The sequence below is a fragment of the Sphaeramia orbicularis genome, chromosome 18, assembly GCF_902148855.1.
Source record: "Sphaeramia orbicularis chromosome 18, fSphaOr1.1, whole genome shotgun sequence".
Taxonomy (NCBI): Eukaryota; Metazoa; Chordata; class Actinopteri; order Kurtiformes; family Apogonidae; genus Sphaeramia; species Sphaeramia orbicularis.
The window spans coordinates 31565097-31585817 of NC_043974.1; the positions used below are offsets into that span (position 1 = coordinate 31565097).

At 37.0% G+C, this 20721-nt stretch overlaps 1 protein-coding gene across 1 annotated transcript in view; it reads left to right on the forward strand.

Annotated features, from left to right (window-relative positions):
* LOC115438332 (phospholipid-transporting ATPase ABCA1) overlaps positions 1–20721 on the forward strand; it is a 419337-nt gene that overhangs the window by 353456 nt on the left and 45160 nt on the right. Inside the window, exons 45-48 of the mRNA XM_030161907.1 lie at positions 1284–1425; positions 6218–6352; positions 17527–17630; positions 20590–20682. Of these exons, the coding sequence (XP_030017767.1) occupies positions 1284–1425; positions 6218–6352; positions 17527–17630; positions 20590–20682 (474 nt within the window). The remainder of the gene's footprint in view (positions 1–1283; positions 1426–6217; positions 6353–17526; positions 17631–20589; positions 20683–20721) is intronic.

Consider the following 20721-nt stretch of genomic DNA (forward strand, 5'->3'; position numbering starts at 1 on the left):
AAAATAAAAATTATGTCGAAAAATATGGTCTCAAAGTTTTCATTGACTGTGAGTGTAAAACCGTGCGTTATTTGTACCAGCCTGCAGTATGGCTGGGTGTATCGATCTAAATATTAATAGTATTGGTATTGGATCGATACTGGTGTGATGAGATTGATACTTTTGTTGCAGTTTTTCTTCTATACGTCCAGCAGTTTACTTAAATTTCCTTACAGAGTTCTTGTGAAGAGTCCCCCCGCCCCTCTCCAAGAGTCAGAGCACTGACTGAGAGCAGCTCGTGGTGGTGGAGAGAAAGAGAAGTGCTGAGTACAGCTTTTTCACTGCAGCTGACAGTAAACGGCCACATGTGATGTGTTCAATAAAGTCATTCGCCGCTGTGGTAACACCACAAATTTAAAATGTACAGCTGCGTATGAACCTGAGTCATAGCCTTAGTACCACAATTCTGTAAGTCTTTCCGTGATTACGCATCTGAGTCTCTTCCCTCACGGTGAACAATTTCAACGTGTACTCCACCATAAACGCTCTATGTTTACAAACAGAGGGAAGAGATTCAGGTGCGTAATCACAGAAAGACTTAAGGATTCGTGATACTTAAGCTATGACTCGGGTTTTACTGATTTGATGAAAAATTGGTGATGACAGTCATACACAGCTTTAAAAACAAGACGCTGCTGTTGCTTCCAAAGGCGTTTTGGTCTGAACCTGTTTGAAATCATAAATTAACTGAGAGCCCATTCCAGACTAGAGAAACTCCACAACAAGCATTAAGCTGTGGATGTAGACCCCGAACTCCAGCACAAACTTCTCAAAACCACAAAAATATGCACAAGACCTGAACATTGAACCTTTAAATAGATCTGTACAGAATTCTAAAGTGGGCTTGGATGTTCCAGTATTAACTCAAGAGTTCAGATCAAATTTCAGAGGGTTCATATTGTATGCCCAGGAGTTTTTTTTTGTTTTTTTTTTTCATTTGTTTACTTGCTTTTTGTTTCAAAGACAGATAGTTTTAGAGCCAGTTCCTTGAGAAAACCAGAACAGAATGTAAAATGAGCTGCTCGGCTGCTCCACATTAGATTGGAAAAGTGTCAAAGGGAAAAAACAGGCCTCAATGCTTTCGGGTCTGATTTTCTGTCTTTCTTTTCTGTATTGGGATGAATAAAATATTTAATGACTGTGGGTAAATCAGTTTTAGTTCTACTTGTTTCCGAAACACAACTGGCAACATTTAAAGCATTCCAAAGCTGAACCGTTAATGCCATCTGTGGTCTCTCCTCCAGCATCCGAACGGAAATGCGAGACGTACACCAGAACATGGGCTATTGTCCCCAGTTTGACGCTATTGACGATCTCCTGACTGGACGAGAGCATCTGGAGTTTTACGCCAGGCTACGAGGGGTACCTGAGAAGGAGGTCGCCATGGTAACCATTTCTTTTTTTTTTCTAACTTCATGTCCTTGTATGTCTGTAAACCGAGTGAACTCATAGGTGACAAAAAAAGAAGAATAAACCCCCTCTAAAGCCATTTCTGTTACTTTTAGACATGTTTATTTTCCTGTGTGGTGTTTTTTTTTTTCCTCTTCCCCCATCAAAATGCTTTTTATCTAGAATGCATGTAGGGCAAGCTGAAGTACATGTCGAAGTGATGGATAACCTCAATGGAAGAAGCCATACATAATGAAAAATAGCCGGTGGTAGAAAAGCAGCAGCTGTGGGTTATGGCTCTACATTATTCACCATGCCCAGTGGTGTGGCCGGCCCTCTGCGGCCTCCCTGCATTGCTTTCGCACCACCAGCTCTACAACACTAAGATCAAAAGAGGAAGAGGCTGGCGGCGTCCACGGGCCTCAGACCCAACGCCAGGACTTTGATCTCTGAGCTGCACTGCAAAGGGACCCAGTTATGCGCTACTAGCATAACTCTTAATTTCACCGTACCCCATTGTGAAGCCATCTCTGGGAGTAAGTCTTGTCCAAAATGAACCCTTGTGTAAATCACATTTGCATAATCATTAAACAAATAATGTGTAGCTGCACCAACATCCAGGCAGCTTGTATATTTTGTCACACTTGGATGTCTTTGGAGAAGATGGAACGGTGCACTTTGGCTCTTGGTCGCAAGTGTCTGACGAGAAACCGCACTAAAACACCAACAGCATCCCGTGATTAAGGTCTTACGATGATGCCAGCAGTCATGTGTCGTCCTTGAAGCCCACACTGTTGAAATCCACTGGAGATCAAAGCTAAACTATCATCCATCAGGGAAAAAGTCGACTGTGTGAACACTTATTTTTTGTTTTGCTTTTGGGTTACCCGTTCATCCAACCTCTGACATCTCTGGAAGGCCTTGACAGACTTTCTAAAAATTTGGCACAAATGTTCACTTCCACTCAAGGATAAACTGATTAGAATTGGGTTGTCAAAGGTCAAGGTCACTGTGATGGAACAAAAAACACTTTCTTGGCAAGCGCCAGCCTCTGGGGTTGAAAAATAAAGGAAACAGGCAAGTGCCAAAAACTGCAGTTCTTTGATTGGCCGCTTAGGTGCTGGATTCAAAACAGAGTCAATCCCCATGGACTCTGCCTGGTACTGAAAACACATTTGGTCTTTACAGATATTTCCTCATTCATGGCAACTGAATTTTTAATATAACCATCCCATATTAGTCTTAAAGGATGTGGTAGCTGCTGGATTTGGATGCTGACTTGGACATTCAGAGCTCATGTTTATTGCATAGAACTTGTTTTTGTTTTGTTTTTTATTTCGGACATCTTTTTTTTGTAATCAACTGTTTTAATTGATTTTAATTTTCAGTGTGCAAGAATAAACAAACAAATTTAACATTACATAACAAAAAGTGTACACTACACCTATATTACACACAGAACGCACCCCTCTACCCCCTCCTCCCTTCCCACCCCTCTTCCCCTCCTTGTGGGACACAGTCTGGTATTGAAAATCTGACAAATAAAGTAAAAATCTAAATAACTGAATAAACAGAGTATAAATCAGGATTACAAACTGGACATACAGATTTACCATGGATGAGAATCTCTAAAGTCATGACAACAGTTTCTTGACATCTTCAGCAGCTTTTTTCCACATCTCCAATGTTCTAAGCTTTGCATTATTAATACAAGCAGATGACCACTCCAGATAGATCACCTCGAGAAGGGCTTGTAGCCAATGTTTTATTGATTTTTTTGTCAGACATCCTTGCTGTAGTTGCGCTTAAGAAATTACACAATTAAGACTGTCAGAAAACTATCATGAGGTTAACACTAAGTATTTGCAGGTGTTTTCTGTGAGTTAACAAACTTCCACTTACCCAGTTCCATCCTCTTATCCAAACATAGGATCTTCCACCAGAAAGACTCAGAAAAGGCGTAAGGATCTATGGTTTTGGCAATAACTAATATTAACACAGCGGTTCAAACTTTTCTTGACAACAAATTTGACCAAACTTACTTGATTGTTTTGAATCCAAACAGAGCTCAAGGGAATCTTTTTTTCATTCAGTGCAGTGTTCAAGAATAAACTAACTAGATATTTGTAGATAAAACATTAATATCACTTAAACCTACTAAATTAATTTTTGGCCATAAATCAAGAATTCATGTTGTAATTATGACAAAATTTCACACATAGGTATTGGATAAAGTAATGGTCAGAAGTCAGCTTCTCTTTGATATACTCAGTGCCAATGAAAGCGCAACACTTGAATGTGTTTTATTGTTCCTGAGCTGCATCAATATGTTTAAGTTTCACCTGTATAAGATAATCCCAGACAATTTCTTAACAACCTGAGACGGGTTGAGCTATTGTCACGCTTGAATGAACTTGTCTGCATTCATAAGACTTGTTTTTCTCATTGCTCAGCAATGAACTTCTCAACTTAAGGAATTGTGGTCAGTTAAGGAGTGATCATGTTCTGTATATAAAGGCAAGCTGAAAAGCACGAAAATCATTTGCAATAACTCAGCGATGCCTAGACTGACACGTGACCAAAGATGCCATGCTGTGGGGCTCCTGGAGGCCGGAATCTGTGCTCGGCAGGTGGCGCGCTGTTTTGGATGCAATGTATCCACCATAGTCAGGATGCAACAGAGGCATGAAGAAACTGGCTCAGCTGCAGACAGACCTCGCCCTGGACGAGCACGTGTGACCACACCACAGCAGGATCGCTACATTGAGCTGCAGCACCTCCGGGAGCGCTTTGTGACTTTTGGTTTTGGGGGTCCTTGAGTTTCTTTCTTTATCCTTATTTTTTGACAACAAATTTGGATGTGATTTTTTATTTTTACTGTATAGAAATGGCCTATGATTAATTCCAAAGACCTTATGGAATAAAAATCCTCATCGATTTAAAAAAAAAAAAAAAAAAAAAAAAAAACAATCTTCAAGTGTTGCGTTTTCATTGGCACTGAGTATATAAATATATTCTGTAAAAATACTTCACTTCTCATTATTTAACACAGTACTGTCTGTTGGTGAAGACAGTGTTGTTCTCACTAGAATCACCATCACCAAATACTAATGCATTTTATTAAATTCCTTCAAATTATTGTTATCAATGGCCAGGGCATTTATTTACCTCAGCTGTAGATGATACAAGGCCTATAATTTAGGACATCTTTATTTGTAATTCCCTCTCTTTAATAACTAGATAAGATAAGAGTATTTTAGTTCCACAGTAGTGGAATTCAAGATTTTTTAGTAGAGTGAGTATATAGAACAAGGAAGATAGTCATAAAAGAAGAAATGTTTTAAAATATTAGATATCAGTGTAAATTAGCAATAAGAACATCAACATATATACATATATTTACAGATCAGATACAGATGTAAATTGGCTTGAAACCTTGTTTTGGTCCACTGCCATTTGTGTACAAGTGAAAGTACTGCATTCTGCTTTTCATATAGGCTCAACACTTCTGTAGAAAATTCATATCAACGCCTTCTACCAAGCAAACAGAAGTGTTATATTATTAACACTTTCAGTGCCATGGGCCGATTAAATCGGCTTTACGAAAACAACCTGTAAAGTGCCACGGGCCGATCAGATCGGCTTTGGAGAACACGCCACATTTGTGTACAAACAAACCATCCACCCCCATTTCTTTCTCACATTTCGATGACGTTCTTTCTGTGTCCCCCTTTTGAGACCAAGCAGACAGGAATTTGAGGTCACGCGACCGAATAATATTTTTATATCTTTTTAATGTTTCTTATTCTCCGGTGTTTCATCAGAGGGAGCCCTCCATGCCGGGGGGCGGCTGTGGACTCCGGGGGCTGTGGCGGCGCCTTCTCTCACTGAGGTCCGCTCCTTTCTGGTGGGTGGGGGTCCCAGTTGGCCGTCTCCCACTAGTTGGGATGCGGGGCTGTGTTGCTGGTGCCTGGTCGCCGGGGTCGGCGGCTGCCTCCTGGTGCGGATGGCTCCCTGAGACAGCGCCTCCTAAACTGATGTTTTACTTTTACTTGTACATTTTTGTTCTGGTCTACCCGTGCTCAGTCAGTCTTCTTAAGTATGTGTGAGCTTGTGGGTTTGCATGTATATGTGTGTGTGTGCGGGTGAGTGGGTGGGTGTGGGTGGGGGGCAGTACTGATTTTTAAACTGATATGTAAAGCACTTTGTGCTACAGTTTTTAATGTATGAAAAGTGCTATATAAATAAAGATGATTATTATTATTATTATTATTATTATTATTATAAATTATGCAAATTACGATCAATAATGAATCGGCTGCGTCCGGTGCGTTTTGGATCTAATCAGCAATCGGTCGGATGTTACCGAGCGGTTTCCTGCAGGATTCTTCAAATATTATGAAAACGACGCGAAATACTGAAAAACGGCCAAATTCTGTGGCACTTTTAAGGCGTATTATCCCCTTAACTGTCTGGCACTTAAAGAGTTAAATGTATTCAACAAAGCAATGGAAGTGCCCACTGGGATGTGTACCTGAAGTTTATCCATCTTGGATATGGTGACCTGCCTTTATTTGTTTGTGTCGACCACACCTCCGGCCAGTGTCAGAGACCCTTCTTGTAACTGATTCTTGGTTTTTATTTAAATAAATACTGAATGAGTCTGCACAGACATAGTTGCAAAATGACACTTGACTGATTAGCATAAGAGGCATAAAACTCCAGTGAAATCATCCTAGTTTAAACACGTAACTCTTTAAGTCACTTTACTCTTTGTTTTCCTCAAAAGGTGGCTGAGTGGGGAATCCAGAAACTGGGGCTGGTGAAATATTCCACCAAGTCAGCAGGGACCTACAGCGGCGGGAACAAACGCAAACTCTCGACAGCTATGGCCCTGATTGGCTGTCCTCCCGTCATCTTTCTGGTGAGACTCGACATTATATGATAGGATGCAGAATACATGATCAGATAAGCTAACATCATATAATATAACATAATATAGTATAACATAAGATAACGTAATATAAGATAACATAAGATCTATATTATAAAAGGGAAGTGGACTCTTTGTGTCTCATGCATCACATAAAATCCGTAAAGAGCTGACTGCTACAGTTTATCGTACTTATGTATTTTTGGTCAAGGAAGAGACTAGTGAAAACGGCAAGTTGATAGGACCAATGTCTTGGGAGATATTAGTAATTTTGTAATACAGTAGCCTTACAATCACACTGCTATGCCCAGAATCATACAATCATCAGTGAAGTGGGTTATCTAGCAACAGATAAACAATAGTGCCACATTGCCATGGTGTCAAATTTCCTGTGCAGAAACAGACATGCCAGCTGAGAAGTTATTATGAGAGGTTAAATGCCCAGAAATAAAGGAATGAACTGTATCAGAGGATCTAGAGCCTGCGGTTCCCCATGGGTCAATGCGCTATAGTGTGACTTTATTTTATCCCACCGTGGGGAAATTTCACAGTTAACAGCAACAACATACAACAAGCAAGTGCAGAGAAAAAGACTGGTAGAAAAACCACAAACAAGTGAAAAATGAAATATAAAATGAAAAGTAAGAAATTTGGTATTTGTAGAAATATTTATGTAAATATAGAATTAAAATTAGATATTATTTACATTGGTATACATGATGTAATTTACATGATATGGTCCTGTACTATCGGGGCTTATGAATGTAATAGTTTGCATAAATAGTGGTGCTTTGCAGGTTTGTGGGCTGCAGTGGTTTAAACATTCACACAGACAGTAGAGTGTTGTACAGTATTTCAGAAATCAGCAGAAGAAAAGACAAGTTACGGATCAAACCTGTTAATCCTTGTGAATTTCCTCCGGGGATTACAACTGCATTAGTTGTGGATGAGAAGGGTGTGTATTTCTGGGTCAACCACTGGTCATGTTTTAATTCTTTTTGTAGGGAAGAACTCATTTCTTTATAAAAATGTAAAGCACACAGAAGTGTGTTTGCACGTATTAAAGTCCTATTCATCAAGGACTTAAAACTGAGAGCAAAGGCATTGTCTCTCTGATGGAAGATTAACGAAGGCATGACTTAGAATAAACCACATCGTGTGTTTTCCATAGAACTGCTTTGATATGTATTAGGAAGTCGTGTCCGTGTTATTACGAAGGACAAACTTTACTCACCTGGAATCACCGTCAGGAATCAGCAGCAGAATTTACGCTCACTGAAATTTTAATATGTTGTCATCTTAAAACCATAGAAAAGATTATATTAAAATCACTTTTTAGGTTCAGTTCATCTTGCTTAAGCCATGACACTTGTAACAATATACACATTATACATCCAGCAAATCTCAACAGAACCAAGTTTGGGAAAACAGAACATAATCCAAACAATAAGCACTTAAGTGGGCTAAAATGGGCTAAACCAAGCAAACAGTCTGAGACCAGCGTATGTCATGAATAATTTAATAAAACAGACTCATGAGAGGAGCAAAAATAAAGGTCACGTGATGTGATTATTGTACCTTTGCTGTTTTCTGATCATAACTTGATTTTATATGAATGAAACTTCTGCTTTCGACTAATCCCTTGTTTTCTGTTACATTTAAAAATGATTAAAAACAAGTTGTCCAGTTTTATGGCTATAATGGTGTTTCAGAGGCATTTTCATTAGTTTTGATCAGTTTGATTCCTTTATTTTAATGAATTGTCAGTTTTGAAAGCCCATTTCTTGGTTTAGTTTACTTTTCACTCCTTGAAAAAGCTCAGTTTTTGGTTCATTTTTATTAATCTCCCTGATCAAAGGTCAGAAAACATCTTGCTCAATAAACACTCTACAAACATTCATTCAGAAACTGAATTCAGTTGACCAGTGAGTTTTATAAATACACAGTACAGTTTCAGTTGTGTTTTTTTTTTTTCTTTTTATGTATTTCTTAGATGCAACCACAGCACATGTCAACACACTGTCTGAGTGTCCACCCCCGATATGTTTAAAACATGGTATCTCAGGAACAGGTTGACAGAATGTCACAAAATTTGGTACAAATGTTCACTTGAGCATGAAGATGAACCAAAATGATTTAGCGGTCAAAAATCAAAGGTCACAAACACAGCATGACCTCGTCTGTCCATTCTCAAGAATGCCATGAAGGAATTTCTTCAAATTTGATAGAAACATTCATTTACAACTCAAGGATGAAATGAAAATACTTGGACGGCAAAAGGTCAAGAGGTGAGATCACTGTGACCTCATGTTTGCTCATTCTTACAAGGATAGGTTGAAAAGTTCATGGGTTGACCATGATGACCTTGTGGAATGAGACTACATGTGGTTTATTACGAGTTTTCCCAGTGGGGCTGCAATACTTGGGTCCCGATGGTGTTGACGCTTTCATCCTGATGATTTAAAAAGTCACCAAATCCAGGTATGACGACCTCATCGTCTGAAGGGTTTCCCATCTGGACGTTTAGTCATACAAATATGGATGGTGATCAACTGACGATAACAACCATAGATGGGTGTGCTTGATGAAACAATACCTCCTTCTTCAGTTGCCAATGGTATTTAGGGCATTTTCACACAGCATACTTGAGTCCATACCGTACTTGGATACGTTCACACCTTTCCTGCAGATGCTGCGTTCACAAGCACTTACCACGGCCCGTGCCCGAGTACGAGTGGGTGTTACAGGACCGAAACAGTAGGTGGTGGTGTGGAAGGAATTCTGTTGCTATCCAACAAATGCGGAAGTCTGAAGAAGACAAACTTTTATGTCATCAACTGAGCGACTGTTCTGTTCATTTGTCTACAACAGCGGCAATACTTGTCTATCTGTTAGCCAGTTTGAGGCAAAGTGAAGAAGAGCAACCTTCATTGTCCCTGATAGATCACCGAGTGGTTCGGTCGATAAGGCGAGCCCGTGCTGTACAAATCCGAGGCTTTTTCAGGAGACAACAGGAACGCTGTCTATGGTCTCGTGGTGATTAGGTCCCTTCCGTTGTCGGAGTGGTAATTAGGTCACTTCCAGTCTCAGGCATGGATTGCTTTCACACGGCAACATACCGTAGAGGAGTGGAGTCTGCGCAGTCTGTACCCAGTACTACCTTCTCAACTGGACTCGGGTACGGTACTCGAGCATGGAACGTTTGCATTCACGTGGATAAAATTAAGCAGACTTTGGGGTCAAATGTACTCGGGTACACAGTATGAAAATGCCCTTAGTCTTGGTGGCCTTTCATCACTGCCTTGGCAACATGGTAAAGTACTCCCCATTTATGCTTTCACCCAGGGGTTCCCTAAGTGGGGGTCATGACCCCCCAGGGGCTTGCGGGACACCAGCAAGGGGGGGGGGGTCACAAGATGATTTTCAGAAACCCCTGGATGTGATCCCTGAGGTGTTTACAACTGATTAAGGGCAGTCATGTTGTACCTGTACTTTGAAGGAAGGATATTAAGAGTTTCAAAGTGTGTAGGTAGTCCTTTTACTTTGAAATAGCAAAAGTTTTGTTAACACGGCATGACGGCGACAAACAGGTTTAACTAATGGTGTCACATTAATAAAAATAAGCATAAAAAGGCCAATAAACATTGTAAAACAGACACATTAACATAAACCCCCCTTTGAACCCTTGCACATAAAACAGAACACAATGAGTAAAATATCAAGTACCCACAATGCAGTGCAGCAAATATGCCACAGTATAATTGCGTGACTCCTGTGCACACGTTTCACTCCACAAAGGCAGACCCCAATCCAATCTGGAATTGAACCCAGAACCTTTTAGCTGTGCAGCAAAAGTGCTAAGCAGTTACCATTGATCTAGTATTAGTCCTTCATTAGGCTCCCTATGAACGTTTGACCCATCCTTCGTATGAATATGACATCTTATGAACACCTTGAGGGATTTTTTTCCCTCTATTAACACAAACATGCACTTGGCATTCATTTACCATAACTGGGAGTTAATGTTAGATCCTAATGAACAGATTATGATGCAGGAGTAGTGGATGCATTATGTCTTTATTTTTTGGTGAAGCTTCATTTTCAATCAGTTAACAAATATATTAGTTATATCAGTGTTTTGTTTTCCTGTTTTTTTTTTAGCTTTATTTATTGATAACCACAGTAATATTAATTAAAAATTGTGTAGTTAAAGAGTAATAAAGACATTAATTTGGATGAATTCATCAAACACAACTCCTCAGTCTATGCCTCTAGTAACAGCTTTACCCCAGTAAGCAGTAACAAATGACATTTCCAGAATAGATGTCTTTTTTGTGGCTCAGTACTACGACTGTGGGCTGCACTATTCCAATCCACTGCCTTTACTGGAGTGTGCCAGGCTGGCCTTCACTTTGAGGCAGTGGGATAATGTGTTGTCAGCGTCTGTGTCAGTTTCAGTATTGTGTTCTAGCCCAGGGAGCCCAGGCAGCCTTCAGGCAGCGCCACGTTGGGTTTGCACTGAGACACATTGGGCACGGTGGCGAAAAACACCCCGTGGGATTTGTAGGAGTCTGTTAGTGAGGGAGCACCAGGCCTGGAACGAAACCAGCCGGTGGACTGAGTACTGTCATTCTCTAATCGGGCATGGACAGACGAGCCCTGAGGAAAAAGAAACAGCAAGTCACCGAGAGTCCATTGGTGTGTGTTGGAGAGTCCTTGAATGTGTGGCTATGCATATTCAATGTCTGGATACTCAGATTGGGCTGAGCGTCTTCGGTTTAATTCTCATTGATGTGTGTTTCTCAGGTAATAGGTCAGTGTGGTCTGGCTAAAATCACAAATTATAGTCTATTTTCTCTGTTTTTAGCCAGTGGATTTCTCAATAGTGCATTAAAAATAACCCCGTATTCACTTTAGATCATTATTTTGACGTTACAATAACTTTTAATCCCTGTCTTTTTTGGCTAAATTCTACAAATAGTTAATAAAGTGTAAGAATTTAAAGAGAACGGTAACTTTCAAACATAAAATCAACAAGTTTTCCTTAAAAAGAGATCAGGACTTAAATAATAATATACATTTTTATTGCTTTTTATTCTGTTCAGTATATAATTCAAGCATAATTTGGATCAGGTAGTGTTGAAATTCACTGATACAAGTTAATTCCCTTAATGCTTTTACCTAATTACACAATCACAGCTGAATGTCGCATAAAAAACAGTGCAAACTTCATTAAAGATCATAATTTTGGCATTAGAATAAGTTTTAATCCCTGTCTTTATTGGATAATTTATATAAGTAGTTGATGAGGTGTAAGAATCAGAAGAGAACATGAACTTCCTAGAATAAAAACAATGAAAATCAAGTTTGGTTTTTTTGTTTTTTTAACCTGCTTTTTTAGTTTTTATTCTGTTCAATATAGAATTAAAGCGTAAATTGGATCAGGTAGTACTGAAATTCACTGATACAAGTTAATTACTTCAATGATTTTTATCTATTCACACAATTAAAGCTCAGTATTGCATTAAAAAGAGTGCAAACTTCATTAAAGGTAACTTATTTTGGTGTTAGAATAACTTTTAATTCCTGTCCTCTTTGTATAATTTCTACAAATAGTTAAGAAAGTGTAAGAATTTAAAGAAAATGTTAACTTTCAAACATAGAATCAACAAGTTTTCCTTAAAAAGAGATCAGGACTTTGTCAAACATATATTTTTAGTGCATTTTATTCTGTTCAGTATAAAATTAAAGCATAAATTGGAGCAGGTAGTATTGAAATTCACTGATACAAGTTAATTCCCTTAATGTTTTTACCTAATTACACAATTACAGCTCAATATCACATTAAAAACAGTGCAAACTTCATTAAAGATCATAATTTTGGCATTAGAATAACTTTTAATCCCTGTCTTTATTGGATAATTTATATAAGTAGTTGATAAAGTGTAAGAATCAGAAGAGAACAGGAACTTCCTAGAATAAAAACAATGAAAATCAAGTAGTTTCTTTACCTACTTTTTTATTGGTTTTATTCTGTTCAATATAGAATTATATCTTAACTTGGATCTGGTAGTGTTGAAATTCACTGATACAAGTTAATTATCTTAATGCTTTTATCTAATTACACAATTACAGCTCAATACCACATTAAAAATAGTGCAGCCTTCATTAAAGATCATAATTTTGGCATTAGAGTGAATTTTAATCCCTGTCTTTATTGGATAATTTATATAAATAATTAATATAGTGTAAGAATTGTAAGAGAACAGTAACTTCCAAGTATAAAATCAACAAGTTTTCTTTAAAAAGAGATCAGGACTTTGTCAAACATACATTTTTATTACATTTTATTCTGTTCAATATAGAATTAAAGCATAAATTGGAACAGGTAGTATCGAAATTCACTGATACAAGTTAATATCCTTAATGACTTTATCTATTTACACAATTAAAGCGCAATATCGCATTAAAAGTAGTGCAAACTCCATTCAAGATCATAATTTTAGTGTTAGACAGTAATAATATAACAATAAAAAATCAAGTAGTTTTCTTTAAAAATATATCTGTTTATTTATTTATTATAGAATTACAGAATAAATTGGATCACAGACTATTGCAGTTCACTGATACGAGTTACCCCCCCTCAATGATTTTATCTAATTACATAATTAAAGTTCAAGTTTACATAAAAAATACCACCACGTCCATGGGTGTTATAAAACTGTTAATGCATGTCTTTGTTGGATAATTTAAATAGTTAAGTGTCAGGATTAGAAGACAACTGTACTTAATAAAATAACAAAAAAATCAAGTAGTTTTCTTTAAAAGTCCATCAGTATCTTCTTTTAGCCAAATTTTTTATTGCTTTTTATTCTGTTCATCAAAGAATTACAGAGGTTTCACAGTTATTTTTAGTTATTTCACAGCTATTATTATTATTATTATTATTGTCATCGTCAGGTAACCTGTTTTTTTTTTTTATTGTTTTTTTTTTTACAAATTCTATATAATACTCCTTTTGCTCTTCTGTTTATGAATATTCAGTGTTTTTCTACATCAGATTTTCTCACTTTATTTCTGGTGTTGTCAGTGTAAATCCATCTTATTAAAACAAATGCTTCATGTGTGTTATACCAGAAGAAAACCCATTTATGACACATGCTGACTGATCAATACTCACTTCTGCATCTCATAATTTTTCCCAGAGCTGTGTTTTTCTTGCCTGAGAACATTGTCCTAGAACTCATGGATCTACCTCAAATCTTTCCCTTGTTATTTTCTTTTTTGGAGCCTTTTCAGAAGTCTGACTTAATCAAACGTTTGACCAGCAGTTTTCTTCAATCATCTGTCGACACTCGGCTTTGTGGACCTCTCAGCCCCTCTACTTATGTCAGATTTTAGTTCTTTTGTTCACTGAACTCCTTCAAACCATATGAACTCTGAAGCTACAAGGAAGAAAGCAACACGTGAAGCAATTTTTCCATGATGCAGAGCCAGATATTAGACCATACAATTCTAGAACTGTACTTGAATCAGGCTTTTATCATTCAGTACTAAGATTTTTCTTTATTTATTTTTTCCTTTAGCATCTGGCGATCAGGAACTCCACTGGCATGAGTTTCAGTGATGATTTGAGGCACATTAAAGGCTTTGAGTGAGAACATGTTTTTGAGCATCTGAAAATCAAGCCAGATGTCTGAACCATCCTGCCAAAACCAGCCTTCACCCTTAGCTAACAGTTTACTTAATTAAGTGTGTAGCAACTAATAGGGTAGTAATGGCCAATAATGTAATTATTTTGGTCATTTTAAATCTAATAAAGCCAATAATGGAACAAATGGTGCCAGGCACAACAAACCCCGCCCCTCACACGTATTGTAGCCTATTTTGGCATGGATCCAGCCGATGTCTATGCATGTGGTGATGTCAGTATATCAATAGCCTCAATATTTGTGGCAAGTTTGAAGTAAATTGAAACAAAATTGATGTTTTTATAGACATTTGAAATTTTGCCCATTATAAGTAAATGGGAGAAGAAAAAAGATTTTGAAAAATGCATAACAAATTTGAACTTTGACTTACTTTTCCCGAAATGTAATGTCATTTTTTCAGGGTCACTGGCAATCTTTAAACCCAATTTGGTATGAATTTAACCAATACTTTTGATGCTACAGGCATTTTAAATTTCACCAATTATAAGAAAAAGGGGGAAAAAAAGATTTTAAAAATTCATAAAAAATTTGAACTTTGACCTACTGTTCCCAAAATGTAATAAGATCTATTCTGTGTCACTGGCAATCTGTGAAGCCAGTTTGGTAGGAATTGAAACAGGAGTTTTGCTGCTAGAGTGTTAACAATCAATGAAACAAACATACCAAACCAAAAACAATACCCCTTGCCTTCCCTTCAGGGGGCGGGACAATAACTTGCCAATAGTAAATTACTGGTTGGCTGTTACATTATTGGGCTAGCAAAAAAAAAAAAAAAAAAAAATCCTTTGAAATTGTAATAACTACAACTAATAATGTTATAATACATAAATAGGACTGCATTTCTTGGAAATAAAACACTTTTTTTTTGTAGCTCATCAAAAATAGGTATAGTGAATGGCATAGTAATCATATTTGTTCATTATCAAACAAATACACTTCACAGTAATGAATTAAGTTGTATTCATCCATACATGAAATTATTAATTTACATATCTAGCAAATAAGCAATGTTCTAAATAGAGATTTTGTCAATTTTTTTTGTCCTTAAGACAATAATTAAGGACAGTGACAGCTACATGGGATATATTGACGAATGACTATGACGACTACCGATTTTTGATGAGCGAACTGCAGTAGTCCAAATGTGATATATTTATTAGGGTATCAATTAAAGTATAATTTCACACAGCCTTTTTAAAATTCCAGTGTTTTAAAGACAAAGGCTGAACATATCTATGGTCTAATAATTTTATTTTCTAAAAATATGAAGAAAACCATAAATGGCCTTGACCCCTTGGTAGAATGATCATGATATGAATTCATTCGTCCTGTTTTTAACTCACATGCTTATAGACCATGAGCTACTGTGAAAGCGCTGTGTCCGTGGTGTCTTCGTTGTTGCTGTTGTCGTCTTCAACGAATTTAGTGGTTGGATTCAAATTTTTTATGTCACTTCCTTGGGACAATGTCTACAAAGTTTGTTCACAGCTTTGATAAATTTAGATTTTTTAAATTTTGGATGAATTTTTTAAATATTAAAAAATTGCCGTTACTTATAATGGGGCATATTTTGGTGGTTTATAACATGGAAATGGTTAGAGATATCAATATAGTTACTACTGAGCACTGATAGGAAGTCAAATATGGACTTTCATTTAATTAGTTGAGTTTTCCTCCAGTCAACGGACCACCCACTTCTATTGGCAGATTGATCTCCTGCACCCAGACCACAGGACTCGTAACAGCAGCAGAACCAGAAAATCTCACAAATTCATGTTATTATTGATTATTTATAGAACATGCCAGTGAGATACAGGGCCATTGATTCGATTCCCTGGATTGGTGGAGAGTTGTTGGCTGATATGCCCTTGAGCAAGGCACTTAACCCCCCCACCCCACCCCCCATTTGCTTCTCGGGCACCTGACATGGTGAGCCCACTGCTCTTAGAAATGCAGTGTGTGATGCATGATCTAGTGGTGGGTAAAAGGCAGAAGACACATTTTGGTGTGTGGTGTATGTTTATTTGTGTGACAAACTACTACTGACAAAATAAAGATTCTATTCCACGGGTGTCAAACATGCGGCCCAGGGGCCAAATCAGGGCCCTCAAAGGGTCCAGTCCAGTCCTTGGGATAAATTTGTGAAATGCAAAAATTACACTAAGATATTAACAATCCTTTTAGTTCAGGTTCCACATTCAGACCAATTCAATCTCAAGAGGGCAGGACCAGTAAAATACTATCATAATAACATATAAATAATGACAATTCAAAATTTTTCTCTTTGTAAATGTAAATATTTTCATGTATTTACACTAAAACAAAGTATAGTTTCGCAAAAAATGTGAACAACCTGAACAAATATGAACAACCTGAAATGTCTTAAGAGAAGTAAGTACAATTTTAACAACATTCTGCCTTTTATTAAATGTTTTGTGTATTTGTAGATCCACTGTGATCTGTAAGTTATAATGGACATGCGTAAGTGATAAACTGAGGCATAATATTGTTAAAATTACACTTATTTTTTTCAGTTTGTTCATGTTATTGACATCTTTTGAAAGAATAGTTTGTAGATGTAAACCTTTACATAAAATAAATTTACTTTTTTCGCTCTATAACAGAAAAATTTGGAGTTGACATTATTTCTACAGGGTGGGGAAGCAAAATTTACAATATTTTAGGCAGGGATTGAAAGACAGTGTATGACCAATTAGTTTATTGAAAGTCATGAGAATTTATTTGCCACAGGAAAATTTATATAATAGAAAATGTTTTTATTCTATGTGTCCTCCTTCTTTCTCAATAACTGCCTTCACACGCTTCCTGAAACTTGCGCAAGTGTTCCTCAAATATTCGGGTGACAACTTCTCCCATTCTTCTTTAATAGTATCTTCCAGACTTTCTGGTAATAGTTTTGCTCATAGTCATTCTCTTCTTTCCATTATAAACAGTCTTTATGGACACTCCAACTATTTTTGAAATCTCCTTTGGTGTGACGAGTGCATTCAGCAAATCACACACTCTTGGACGTTTGCTTTCCTGATTACTCATATGGGCAAAAGTTTTTGAAAAGGATAATAGTGTTAGGTATGATTATGACATCAATATATGTTTGGTTTCAAAACAATTGACGTAGCGCCTGCTGAGAAAAAACAACTAAATGTTCATTGTAAATTTTGCTTCCCCACCCTGTATATTATTATGTTATTATTTTACTGGTTCGGCCCACTGCAGATCAAACTTAGCTGAATGTGGCCCCTGAGCTAAAATGAGTTTGACACCCCTGTTCTATTCTATTCTATTCTATTCTTACATTTCCAGATGGTGACAAATGGAAGTAAAGCCCATCTTGACACATGTGTAACCAACGTGCAGGGTCAACACACGCCACAAACAGATTTTTGATACCGTTGCAGAACAGACTGTAAATTGTTCCAAATGTTGTTGCAGGATGAGCCGACCACTGGGATGGATCCTAAGGCCCGCCGCTTCCTGTGGGACTGCATCCTGAGCGTCATTAGGGAAGGACGCTCTGTTATTCTCACGTCACACAGGTGCGACATCACTCTTTACCCACTCGTTGTCATTAACGGATTCACACCTCGCCCACAAATGTGAAATCAAAATATTTGGAAAGAAAACCAATGAGCGCGAACTGTAGTTTTGTGCTTATAATTGATTCTAATTACATTTCGTGAAGAGGCATTGCTTCCTGTGTGGTGGCTAATACGGGCTGCCAGAAACACAGCGGCTGCTCTAAAGCACGAAGCATGAGGGCATATTGACTGACTGCCGCTTGTTTTTTCCCCATGAAAAGGGAAACTGTCAATATCAGTGCTGGAGTCTTTTCGTTATCCGAGTTTTCTTGAAGGAAAGTTCAGTTCTCTTAACTTTTTCTTTTGTACTGCTAGTCGGTTGTGGGTGAAATAAATTAAATAGCTCTGTTTTTTTTTTTTTCTCACACAACTCTGTGGTCCAAACTGATGTGCAACATTTAACAATTTATATGCCTGTTCATTGCACCGTTGTGTAAATCGCAGGCGTTTTACACAGGCGTTTTTGAGTCATTTGTGTCTCTGGCAAAGGATGTCAATAATCTGTGCTGCTATTTCATTTGGAATACATTATCCTCATTACATATGTTCCCTTCATAAAGGAATAAAAGCATTCGTTGTTGTCCCAGGCAATGTGGCTGAACTGCATCCAATCGTCCGTGGCATGACCAGGTGGTTGTGTTTTGTTAAGTGGCAGATTCACCAGGTTTTACAAAGTCATAATCCTAATTGCACCATTCCTCAGAAAAGCTTCACAGGTTTTGCGTCTACTGCAAATGACTCACACTGCAGCCCAACTCTGAGCGGGAAAAAAAATGAGATAATAAGAGCTACAGATGGTCCTTTCCTTTCTCTGTAATTACCAAATTTGTAGTCCATTTACGGTGTCAACGTAGACATGGAAAAGTGCTCCAACCTAAAGTATCACCGGGAGAGAATGAATCACTACCAAATAATGTGAGTGGTCACTAAAAAAAAAAAACATGGTCAGGGTTTGAGTATTGTATCTGAGAGGTTTTAACCCTCAAAGACCTGAACAGCCACTGGTGACCAATAGCATCTACTGATCTAAATAGTGTAATATCTAAATAATGTAATATCTAAATGCGTAATAACTGTTGATCCACTTTTTCTGTCAAGACATGTAAATAATTGGTGTAAAATGCAGTTTCTCATCTTGTCACAGTCAACACTGAGCCCATTTACATGACCATAAAAATCTGATAACTGGGAGTAATCAGATAATTGTGATGCCTTTACATGCAATCAAAAAACCCTGGTTTAGACATTTCAATCCATTATCAGGAGTGAATTTTGAGATAGAGGGCTATGAATTTATATATAACAGACAGAGCAAAGGAGGTGTTGGTGTTGCGATATGTTTTGTATTATTATTTTTGCTTCCTTGAATTTTCAGTTCTATATTATGTTGTGCAAAGAAGTCAATCAGGAAGCTTGTATCATTTCCATATTTGAAGTAACTCAATTTAAAAAAAAAAAAAATCAGGTTATGTATGTTCATAGTGATGGTAGAATCAAACTTCCTGTTATCGTCCACTCACATTTGACTACGTCACTTCTGCGATTTACTTGTTTTTACACGTGTGAATGTAAAAGAGTGAATTAAATCAGATTAACAGTTATACGTGCATAAAGATATCTGAGTATTGGGGAGAAATCCAAGTGTGTTGATCTGATTATCAGATAAAGCATGTCAGATTATACTGTTTATATGAACATTTGAGTAATCTGATTACTCCAGAAATTGGATAATGATCGGAGAATTAGTGTGCATTGATTCGTCATGAAACCCTTGTAGTTTGAAAAGTGACAGTGGTTGGAGAGGCCTGCTTTTAACCCTTTCATGCACGAATTATGAGAACCTTAATCAAAATTTTTTCCTGAGGTTTTTTATTCCTCTTTAGGCATGAAAAAAACAGTGCGACTGAAAATTTTCTACTGAAAAATAAATTAAAATAAATAAATAAAAATTATTTTAAAAAATTAAAAAAAATACATACAAAAAATAATAATGAAAAAAAATTCTTATGAACCTTTTTTTCATGAAGTTGCAAAAATGTCCACTCAGCTGGACACCATATGTTTAATTTTTGACACAGAAACATGTATTTGCTGATAAACTGTGTGAAAACTATGGGGAGGGCTTGTGATTCTGGGGGTTTATGCTCAGGAGAGATCTACGTAATGTTACCAATTCATGTCAGAAAAGATATGTAGTGTCTTAAAACTTTAATAAACATATGTGAAAAAAAAAAAAAAAAACAGTAAAAAGAACAACAAAACCCATGAATATATAAGAGAACAGCTGTAGAAGAGCTGTCCACTGGAGTGACCACTGTGCATGAAAGGGTTAAATTCAATTGGTGATGTACTTGCTAAAAAAAAAATCATGAGATTTATTACCATATACTACAATATTATCCACTGAATTTTGAATTATTTTGTCAACAAACAGTGTTTTCTTATATTTAATTTGCTGATCATGTAGATGTTTGTCGAATAAATGAGTAAATTCAAAGGTTATTATATCAAAACAGAGAAGATTGAAAAAAAAAAAGTGTTAATTGTATACGGTTGGAGATGCTTGTTTTATGTTCAACTAATGATATACAGTATTTAGTTGAAAAAGTCACAAGTTTTGTGTTTTGATATAATAAGCTATAATGAGCTGGATTTACTCTGAGCTTTTATGCACATCTACATGGTCAGTAGATTAACTATAGGAAAATACTTGGTTTTCACTGAAAATGTACAATTCTGTGGATAATATTATAGTAAATGTTAGCTAATATCACCTAGAAAATGCATTAGTTCTAGGTCTTTGAGGGTTAATGTCTCAAAGACAGCAAAAATTCCTCTAAAACACAGCCCTGTAAAAGTGTTTTTGCCATACTTCCTTTGTATTTATTCTCCAAACTCCCCCTCATTCTTTTGACAGTATGGAGGAGTGTGAAGCGCTCTGCACCCGTATGGCTATCATGGTAAACGGGCGCTTCAAGTGTCTTGGAAGCATCCAGCATTTGAAGAACAGGTAAGGGTCCTTCTGTCATAGTTTGCTACACCTACAGGA